The sequence below is a fragment of the Salmo salar genome, chromosome 17, assembly GCF_965601325.2.
Source record: "Salmo salar chromosome 17, fSalSal1, whole genome shotgun sequence".
Lineage (NCBI taxonomy): Eukaryota > Metazoa > Chordata > Actinopteri > Salmoniformes > Salmonidae > Salmo > Salmo salar.
The window spans coordinates 70,776,391-70,787,195 of NC_138307.1; the positions used below are offsets into that span (position 1 = coordinate 70,776,391).

Here is a 10,805-nt window from a genome sequence, read left to right on the forward strand (position 1 = left end):
AGATTATACGGGCAGATCCTAGATCAGCACTCAGATGCTATGCAGATACAGGCTCAGATCCAAGCTTTGTCCTCCAAACTACTTATTAAGACCACATTTATTGGAACAGTGCCATCGACATGTTCCCTTTTGAAGCTGCATTTGAATTTGTCATTAGTTTATCCTTCCAAAACAAATTGGATATGCCGTGGGAACACATGAAAATAAAATGCAGAGTAAAAATAAACATGCAGAAAGAGGAACATTTTATTAAATCCTCTTAGGAGAGTAAAAGCACATGCACAGTAGAAGGGACTGCATTGGCTAAGAAAACCACAAAGGCAAATGGAATGAAAGACTAAATCAATGTTATCCCCAAACATCCTCTGATTTCTATGGCAAATGATTTGTTCTACCTGGTTTAACATCTACAATTAAAAGATTTCCCCTGCTCCCTCCCTTTAGCACTTTAGACTTGCAAACAAACAAAACCAAAAAGCTTTTTCAAAGTTTCTAAAAATATTTGTGTAACAAAATTGCTTTGCAACAAAATTTAGTATGCGTAAAGTTTAGAAATCCTATATCTACGTCTTTATACTCTCTGGAAAAAACAGCACTGAAAAAAAATGACTTCCTCACAGCTTTTAGGGTAAAAATGTAAATAAATGTTTACACTTCTACATGACAGAGTATACCCTTTGAAGATAATACATATGACTTTTTTTCCAGTGTAAGCCAGATGGCTCTTTCTCATGGGGTAGATTTCAGAATCCTTGTCCCTCATATATTCCATAGACACACGACAGGACAAGAGCACATGCGGTCTTCATAGGAGGTAAAACAAACGAGGCAAGGCGCTGGTCTGAGACCAGGCAGTGTCCGTGTGCCGTTGCATTCTGTGGTTCTAAGTTTAGTGTAAAGTCAACCCACTTAAAAAAAAAACTGCATTCAGAACAGAATTTCCTTGGTGGGCAATGTCCGTGAAGAACTCATCGCTTTCGAACCATGCAGCCGGGCAACATTCCAAAGTTCATTGGCAAAACCATCCTCATCGGTACTTCAATTCATACAAACCCCATTCCCCCCCCATGATTGTAAACCAGACTTAACGGATGGGAGAAATACACAGATATGAAACCACTGTCAGTGAAACTAGTACAGTACAGCATACCACAGGGAAGAATATGAATGGAGAATGTCACGATGATCCTGTCTCTGGGGTGGAAAGGAAGACCTTACTGAGATGGGGAAGATACCTGCCACTGACGGAATATAGCAAACACTCTTTTAGACTTGTCATGTGGACCCTGGAGGAAAGAGGGAACAGAAGTGTTAGAAATGAAAGCTTGCTCATATAGCAGAGTTATGACCAAATGCTGAAACTGTAACAATGTAATATACATTGCTCCATTGTAGAACATAGCCATGTCAACCCTTCATATTGTCATAATAGTATGCCGTTTTTGCAGACGCTTTTATCCAGAGTGACTTACATCATTCAGAGCATACATTTTCATATGGGTGGTCCCAGCAGGAATCAAACCCACAATGCTGGAATTGTTAGAGCCATGCTCAACCAAGTGAGACACAGGACCCCCATTTTACCACATCCAAGTTCTGATTCTCACCTGTAGGGGACTGGCTGCCTTGTTTGGGCTGAAGCACTTCTTCATGGGGAGGAGGAGAGTGAGCGCGGCCCTCCAGCCCTGCTGGTGCTCTCCCTCTTGGCCCAGCAGGGGTACACCACCAGTGGGCTGGGTGTTCTCCTTGCCTACATTCACCCAGGGGCACCAGTCTCTGTGCTGGGCTAGTGGGTCAAACACACTCCTATGCAGGGGGCCCTCCTGAAAACAAGAGAATGGAGAAAGTCAATAGGTTGTGGCACGCACCGGATTAGGGTGAAGATAGATGCTGGTCATGGGTCAGTTTAGTAGTTTAACTTCACCTTGAAGTGCATTCCCCTCCCACATGCACCCAGTGGCCAAGATCAGTTAGAACAAGGCAGACATTTATAGGTAAGGGCGGTGTTAAAATAGATGGATTTGTCTGTATTATATCTGCTACAGAGTGTACACACACACACACACACACACACACACACACACACACACACACACATCCCAGGTCTGGACAATCCCGACACACCTGGTGTGAACACGGAGAGTAAAGGCTTACAGGGCTACTGGCTGAGGAGAGGCACATGCGTTTGGGGTTGCGTTGGGGGCTGGAGCCCCCCGAAGCAGTCCCCTCGCTCCCTGTCCCCTCCCCCTGGCCTCGGCCCCCGGTCATGGGCCTCTTCCCCCTGGGCTGAGGGCCGGGCTGCTCCTCGCTGGGGCTGGGAGAGTCCCTGCTGCGGGTGCGGACCACCATGGGGGACAGACTGCCCACAGGCTGCCAAGACACAATCAACAGAGAACTTTAACAAACAGATCCATGACTAGAGGTATGAGAGCCCATGTTACAACATTCTGAAAGCTACAAAGAACCGAGAAACTGGGAAAACGGGTTTGCTAGAACTTCCAACTCATCCAAGTGCCACCTTAACCTATTCGTCCAGTTCAAGTGGCCTGCCTTGCCTGAAACCTACCTGCTCTGAGCCTCTGGTCTTGTCCTGGCTCCGCAGCCCCCTGCGGTAGGGAGTAGGAGAAGGTGAGGGCGAGGTGGGGGTCTTCCTGTCCCCCTGAGCCTCGGGTGCAGGCAGGGGTGTAGATGACGTCGGGGTGGTGGGGGACTTTGGGACGTCTCCCTCTACCTCTTTTCCTGTTCCCTCCATCTGGTGGAAGTTCCACAGACCCACTTTGCGCATGCAGAAGGAGCAGGTAAGGAGGGGTAGGCTCATGGCCTGCAGAGCTGGGCTGCAAAAACAGCAAGGGGAGAAAGTGGAAACAAACCTATTAATAGAACATGAATACAAAGGGGGAAAAAACGAGTTAATATGCTAAGCTGCTTTTTGCTTTCCAAAATTAAAAGTTAAGACAAGCAAATGTTTTTAACTTTCTACATGGAGATGCCAATTCAATAAAGGCTTTTAAGTGCCACGATCTGGTAAGAGTGACCTGGTATTTTTCTAATGTTACAATGTTTTGCCTCTACATTTTTTTGTCAATAAAAAGGAGATTGGGAGACTTGTTCTCATATCTAACCTTCCAGTCCAGCCACAGAGGGCCACGATGCAGGCAGCCACCTGAACAGCCAGGACCTCAGAGGTGGACTTCAGAGGGGACCTGCCCTGCTTCTTCTGTTCATCCTCAATCAACTGCAGTAGAACGCCAATCACATCCTCCGTCAAAGACTGCAGGGAAACAAAGTGGTGAGATGGGAGGGATTCTCTTTGTGCAAAGGATAATGGATCGTAGTGCAAGAAGCCATGTGGGGAAAAAGCTCAACTGCATTCCCAAACCAAGGGTTCATAGACAGACCTCCATAAGGGGAAGGGGCTAGCAGAAGGGGCTAGCAGAAGAGGCTAGTATCTGGACAGAGCCCGTCTTTCTATAGGTGATTCATTGTTGTGTAGGAACATGGCTCGCCTCCCTCACCATGGTTTTAAGCTGTTCTGGCTTCATGGCAGGTAGCTGCTGCTCCAGGAGACAGGTGGTGTGAAAGCGCTCCAGGAAAGCACTGAGCAGCACTGATGGCTCGTTCGCCGGGACAAGCCAGAACCGGTCTAAAACGGCAATACAACATCACGGTCATGTGCAGTAAGGCACACAACAGAAATAAAAAATGACTGTTTCTTATTGGACAAGTCCAGGTAGTCCCTCCCTGTTTCAGTACATCCATACAATTCCTTCCTTTTGTTGCCTAATGAACACAGACACATGTACCCACCTCCATTCAACGAGAGGATTAAAGTTTTGCATTACCTGGGCATGGAAAGTCTGGCCATGGACAAAACTTCTCATGCTGTGTCTGTAGTTGTCTAGTTATCTCTGCTATCCGGGAATCATCTATGGAGAGGAAAGAAGTAGGGGCAAACATTATTCCAACCGCTAAATGTATTTAGGCACAAAATTAATGACAACATTCTGTGTTTCTAACAATAAAAAAAACAAAGGCTTTTGCAATAATGGTTGGAAGTTCAGCAGACGTGTCAAACCGGTTGCTCTGCTCACATTTCTGGAAGTCCAAGGTTGGCTGTAGTGATGCACAGAGGAAAGCCTGGCAACTTGAACATTTCAACATGTCACATCCCACGTTGATCCAGCCATAGCTGGCACACTTCAGGGGGGAGAGAGTGCGGGGCTTTCCTGCCCATCTCAGACAGTGCTCCCGCTAAGGAAACGTTTTACAACGTTTACACAGCACACTAGAAATTATCAAAATGAGCATTATGATTAAATAAATGTGAAAAGTTATTGTCTTGATGAAAAATGTGAAAAGGGGAATGTAGGCAATGTTATTAGTGTGTAAAAAGCAATGCAAAGGGTGTGCTGTACAACTACAGTACTACTCAAAAGGTTATTCACACAACACTTTGGCAGTATAACATGTCATGTCGTGGCTTGGATGCAGAAAGGATATAGAGTAGGACTCCACTCTTGTGAAAAAGGCTTCTTTGTTAGACGCTTCACAAGGAACTTGACGGTTGCCGTTTGGTGCCACCTTATCCAGCTCTCCCTGAACACTGAAATTCACAAGAAGAAAAAACATTTCACAGAAGGAATTTGCATTAGCTATAGGGCTAAACAAACATTCATCAAATACAACAACTCGTATAGGGTACTTTAAACATGTTATGTATGATATTCTGTGTCGCGCACGCTCACAAGTCAGCAACATCTCATGTACACAGTGTAACAACCATAGAATTAGGAATTAGAATACTAGAATGGTCATGGACCTTCTTATGATGGATAAAGGTCAGCCATTTTGGTCAGGGAGTTGGTCAACCATGGTTTGCCAGTGCTGTCATAACATAGCGTAAATTATAACCTGGGTGGTTCGAGCCCTGAATGCTGATTGGCTGAAAGCCATGGTATCACCCGATCCGGGAATGACAAAACATTTCTTTTCACTGCTCTAATTATGTTGGTAAACAGTTCATCAATAGCAATAAGGCACCTGAGGGGGTTGTGAGCCATGGTATATTGGCCATATATAAGACCTGTGTCCAAGCACTCCACGTGTCGTCGTACGTAAGAACAGCCCTTAGCCGTGGTATATTGGCCATATAAACGCAGCAAAAAAAGAAATGTCCCCTTTTCAGGAACCCGTCTTTCAAAGATAATTCATAAATATCCAAATAACTTCACAGATCTTCATTGTAAAAGGTTTAAACACTGTTTCCCATGCTTGTTCAATGAACCCTAAACAATTAATGAACATGCACCTGTGGAACGGTCGTTAAGACACTAACAGCTTACAGACGGTAGGCAATTAAGGTCACAGTTATGAAAACTTAGGACACAAAAGAGGCCTTTCTACTGACTCTGAAAAACACCAAAAGAAAGATGCCCAGGGTCCCTGATCATCTGCGTGAACGTGCCTTAGGCATGCTGCAAGGAGGCATGAAGACTGCAGATGTGGCCAGGGAAATACATTGCAATGTCCGTACTGTGAGATGCCTAAGACAGTGCTACAGGGAGACAGGACGGACAGCTGATCATCCTCGCAGTGGCAGACCACGTGTAACAACACCTGCACAGTATCGGTACATCCGAACATCACACCTGCGGGACAGGTACAGGATGGCAACAACAACTGCCCGAGTTACATCAGGAACGCACAATCCCTCCATCAATGCTCAGACTGTCCGCAATAGGCTGAGAGAGGCTGGACTGAGGGCTTGTAGGCCTGTTGTAAGGCAGGTCCTCACCAGACATCACCGGCAACAACGTCGCCTATGGGCACAAACCCACCGTCGCTGGACCAGACAGGACTGGAAAAAAGTGCTCTTCACTGACGAGCCGCATTTTTGTCTCACCAGGGGTGATGGTCGGATTCGCGTTTATCGTCGAAGGAATGAGCGTTACACTGAGGCCTGTACTCTGGAGAGGGATCGATTTGGAGGTGGAGGGTCCGTCATGGTCTGGGGCGGTGTGTCACAGCATCATCGGACTGAGCTTGTTGTCATTGCAGGCAATCTCAACGCTGTGCATTACAGGGAAGACATCCTCCTCCTCCCTCATGTGGTACCCTTCCTGCAGGCTCATCCTGACATGACCCTCCAGCATCACAATGCCACCAGCCATACTGCTCGTTCTGTGTGTGATTTCCTGCAAGACAGGAATGTCAGTGTTCTGCCATGGCCAGCGAAGAGCCCGGATCTTAATCCAATTGAGCACATCTGGGACCTGTTGGATCGGAGGGTGAGGGCTAGGGCCATTCCCCCCAGAAATGTCTGGGCACTTGCAGGTGCCTTGGTGGAAGAGTGGGGTAACATCTCACAGCAAGAACTGGAAAATCTGCTGCAGTCCATAAGGAGGAGATGCACTGCAGTACTTAATGCAGCTGGTGGCCACACCAGATACTGACTATTACTTTTGACTTTGACCCCCCTTTGTTCAGGGACACATTCCATTTCTGTTAGTCACATGTCTGTGGTACTTGTCCAGTTTGTCTGTTGTTGAATCTTGTTATGTTCATACAAATATTTACACATGTTAAGTTTGCTGAAAATAAACTCAGTTGACAGTGAGAGGACGTTCCTTTTTTTGCTGAGTTTACCATACCCCCTCGGGCCTTATTGCTTAATTATGGCATCGTTAAACTTGTTTCTGATTGGCTTGAAGGGCATTCCAGAGCGTGCATTATTTCCCTATAATGCACAGTATATTTGTATGGTAGAATTCAATGGCCATAGTTCATGTTTACATGTTTTGTTTGAGCTGCTTTTGAAAGCAAAAGTCAAATTGAAAACAGTATTGGTATTGTTGAATTTGATTTTCATAATAGCAAGCCAGGACTGATGGTTTGGTTAGCTAAACTAGCAAGTCTGTTTGTTTGGTGTCGTGGAAATTCTAACCAATAAGGAGAGACTTTGTTATTTCTTCAAACAATTATACTTTAATATCGACACATTTTTGCAATAATGGAACTTGTCAACGACCACCCAGAAGTGATCGTTGAGAGCCCGAATAATACAGAAACGCAAGGGGTTTATATAGAAACCCAAAAACTGCTTAGTCCTTGGTTGGTTCCACCCATCCCCAGCAGCCCGGGGCATCATAAGCTACCTTGTTATCTTCTTGTGCCTATGTGTATTGGTTGTGTGAGATCATAGCGCACAAACAAGTGATAACAGCAGTTCCGTTTCTCCTTTCAGTTCAAGCTAGCCTCTGTTCTCTTCATATCTCCACACAGCTGTGCCCTTGGAAGATAGTAAAAGAAAAGGATAGACTCAAGAACTGTGGTCACTTTTGTCTAAAGCTGTGCGACCAAGTTACTCAGAAGCAAAGCTAACAGGTTATTCTGTCCCTCAAGTTCTCTCTATCCCGTAGTCACCAAGAAAGTCCTTGACTAGAGGCCTAGACCAGCTGAGGGGAGTGAATGTGTAAGAGAGGAGCCAACCCTTTACAGAAGCACAGCATTAGTAGTCATGAATATCCCTCACTATTTGTTAAGCATATAGTTGTTAACTATTAATATTAAACAAATCAGGTAAATACTTCATTTCTCTCACATTGGTTACCACGGCAACTACTGCAGCTATCTAGTAAACTTGCTAGCTACTTCAGTGGAAGTTTAACACATTTCTAGTGGCAAATGAGTTAAATTATAGCCATGGTTTAAAAGGGATAATCAACTCGGGGCTGTATGCGTTCTCTGGAAAATAACGCCACTCCGCTAGCACATCGTTAAACACACCTTCCACATCCTTTATTATCTTCAATAGAACATATAGCCCCTTGTTGATCATCCCTTTCATAATGCATTTATCTGCACTGTGCGTTTGTTAGCTAGCTAGCCAGATCGTTTTAGAGGTATGATACCATTAATTGTTTTAATATACTGCCAACCTTCCATTCAAACAACCCAGTCAATCCACAGCCAGACACTGGCTGGAATCAGTTCATGATAAGACTTAGACAGGTTGTAAATGCAACAAGTACTGATATTGTATCATATAATAGCACTCACATCTTTCCAAGAAAACAAACATTTAGATATTTATGATGGTCTGTTTACCTATATTTTAGAGGATATTTATAAAGAACATTGGTTTAAAACCTGTAAAAACTATTTAAATGATGTGACAATATTTTAGGTTGAGAACAATTACACAATTTCTGATATAACACATACCGTACTTATATTTTCCTGCTTAAGTAAAATTAGGACTATGCCTCTACTGCCGTTCATTCCAATTACACTGGTTTGGATTTCTCCCTGACCAATATGGATGCCATTTTTACCTGATGCTGGTACTTCGAGGGTTATGACATAGCCACTCTAGTAATTTGATAGTTACAAACCCTAATTTATGTACACACATGTGGACCCATGTGAGCAATCAAACATGGTAAAAAATGTACAAAAACATAACCAAGTTCACACTCGAAGACATTGCATGTTACTACTACAGTGGTGCATGCAGCAGCTACTATGAAAACAATGCTGCAATTAAATGTCTTGATCATTTGTGATTATTATTTACATTGCTATATGATTGACCGTTTACGTAACATAGCCAGCTATAATGGCTAGACACTATTGTAAATAACAAAACAGACAAACACAAATTAACTGTCGAGTAAGAAAGGCATCAAGAAAAAAAAAAAAACCTGTCTCGATAAAGTGTGCAACTTGCTTGCTAATGTAATGCTACATGTGGAAACTAGATCCGTAACTGGGCACCTAGTTAGCTAGATGGCGAGCCAGCCACAGTAAGCTAGCTAGCAAACTAGCTAACTAGTTAACGTTAGGTCCCTAAAAAATTGCATTCGTTAATTCTCCAAAAACTTACCCATTTGATCTGTTTTCATCCGACAATACACCTGCGTTGAGAAGTTCACGGACTTTCTCTGGAGATGCTAAAACAGATTTTAATTGTCTGTTAGGAGAATTATCAAGACGATTTCCACGACTGCCAAGGGCCGCCATAATCGGTCGGTGCTAGACGCTAAATCTTCCCCCCTCAAAGAGGAACGCTATCTGTTCCGCTTGGGATAATGCCCTGCTTAGATTTCAACTCAAGTGGCCAATGTTTACAAGTCCATATAAAATCTATTATATTCTTCTAAATGTACCTTTGCTGTAGGCTACTGTCAAAGTCCATACACTGTAATCGTTATACTGTGACAGTGCTATTTACCAAATATATTTTTTAACTATTTCCTTGTGAAATCCTTTGCCTTGGTGGTTAAATTATGAAATTCTTGAAGGGAGAATCCACTCCAAAATGTATCTTTCAGTATTTTTTTTCACTAGTCCACTGTTGATACAGTTCCAAAATGTTTTCAAGTTTTCAAGATATTGGACTTGAGGGAAAATGTTGTTGTCTGAAGAGATAGCAATGAATTGTACACATCCCTCCAGGTGACTGTGACCTCCTCTTCAGACCAATTGGCAGTACGCCCAGAACATTGTTTGGGAACCAAAATCAGTATCTCAGTTTCAAGGTTCCAGCTTTGAGAGAAGAAGCCTCATGAGGTGTCAGTCAGTCACATGCAGCAAACAACATTAAAGATAAATAATGAATAATGTAAATCATGCTTATATGACTTGTTTGTGTAGCAGTATAAGAGGACTGAAATCAAGCTTGGATTGAGTTTGTGAACCTCTCTGGCCATTATAATAAAGATTGATTCATTTACATTGAGTTTGAGTCCTTAGTGGTGAATTTCCACAACAATCCTGGTGTAATGAACAGGATGTTTGATCTTCTCGACGTGATCCTTCAGTGAAGGTCTGAGAGGGAACACCGGTGGCACATTCTTGAGAAGGCGTAAAGGGAAATTCCCGTCTCACTAAAAGAGGGTGAGGACCCACCCGTAACAGACCTCAACTGTTGGACGCATCTGGGAGGAAACACAACATCTACGAAACCTAGAAGGACAACTCAACTGATTTCATTAAGTCAATTTAAATGAATGTGTAGAAGAAAAAAATGTACAACAATAAAACCAATAAAACTAAACATAAAAATGAAGAAAGGTACCATAGTCTTTATTTTTTAATGTTTAACCTTTATTTAAATAGGCAAGTCAGTTAAGAACAAATTCTTATTTACAATGACAGCCTGCCCCAGCCAAACCTTAACCCGGACGAGACTGGGCCAATTGTGCACCGCCCTATGGGACTCCCAATCACGGCCGGTTGTGATACAGCCTGGAATCAAACCAGGATCTGTGGTGACGCCTCTAGTACTGAGATGCAGTGCCTTAGACCGGTTTGCCACTCGGGAGCCCGAAAGTCTTACGAGAACGCTATAACTAGTCTTAGGAGAAGGCTAGAGTGAGGGAAGGAAAAGCCCCACTGACAATTGTCTTTAGGCATTTATGAGAAGTGTCTACGTGGTCTGAGAATCAATGATAATAGCACAAGGTGTTATTGAGCACGAGGTGCTATTTTATATGTATTGGAAGTAGCGGCAAGAGAACCTTTGAAGATACATATGTATACATAGGAAGTAACAACAAGATAATCGTTGAAGATGCATAAGGAGTAATAAGGGAGATTACTGAATGTGTTTGGGAATAGTACTGAGTGAATGTGGATGTGAGTATTGTGTGATTGACTAATTAACTGAACAGGGGCTTAGCCCCGGTGTGAGAGTTCTGTGAGTGTGGGATGACGTGATAAACTGGATGTTTTTTCTAAAGAGTTCAACAAAGGATTTAATATGGGAAAGGGAAATAGTAAGAGTAGGATGGAGGATCCATGCT

The 10,805-nt window shown here is 43.5% G+C and overlaps 1 protein-coding gene across 2 annotated transcripts; it reads right to left on the minus strand.

Moving 5' to 3' along the window:
• Nucleotides 1-228: 228 nt before the first annotated feature.
• Nucleotides 229-9,056, minus strand: LOC106609763 (zinc finger C3HC-type protein 1). 2 transcript variants are annotated; one of them, XM_045700079.2, is made up of 10 exons: nucleotides 8,885-9,056; nucleotides 4,501-4,603; nucleotides 4,092-4,242; nucleotides 3,843-3,926; nucleotides 3,516-3,643; nucleotides 3,123-3,271; nucleotides 2,567-2,834; nucleotides 2,155-2,370; nucleotides 1,608-1,823; nucleotides 229-1,286 (listed from the first exon to the last, which is right to left on the minus strand). In XM_045700079.2, exons 1-10 carry the CDS (start codon nucleotides 9,019-9,021, stop codon nucleotides 1,215-1,217), a joined length of 1,524 nt encoding a protein of 507 aa, XP_045556035.1. In that variant the 5' UTR covers nucleotides 9,022-9,056; the 3' UTR covers nucleotides 229-1,214. The 2 variants fall into 2 exon arrangements, with proteins under 2 accessions (XP_045556035.1, XP_045556034.2); XM_045700078.2 differs by lacking the exons at nucleotides 4,501-4,603; nucleotides 8,885-9,056 and having other exon boundaries at nucleotides 2,125-2,370; nucleotides 4,092-4,388.
• Nucleotides 9,057-10,805: the final 1,749 nt, after the last annotated feature.

Coding starts and splice junctions, on each gene's coding strand:
- LOC106609763 (XM_045700079.2), bottom strand. CDS start 9,021: ATGGCGGCCCTTGGCAGTCGTGGAAATCGTCTTGATAATTCTCCTAAC. Junction 2,835..3,122: donor CTCTGTGGCTGGACTGGAAG/GTTAGATATGAG, acceptor CTGTTTTTGCAG/CCCAGCTCTGCAGGCCATGA. Junction 2,371..2,566: donor AGACCAGAGGCTCAGAGCAG/GTAGGTTTCAGG, acceptor GTGTCTTGGCAG/CCTGTGGGCAGTCTGTCCCC.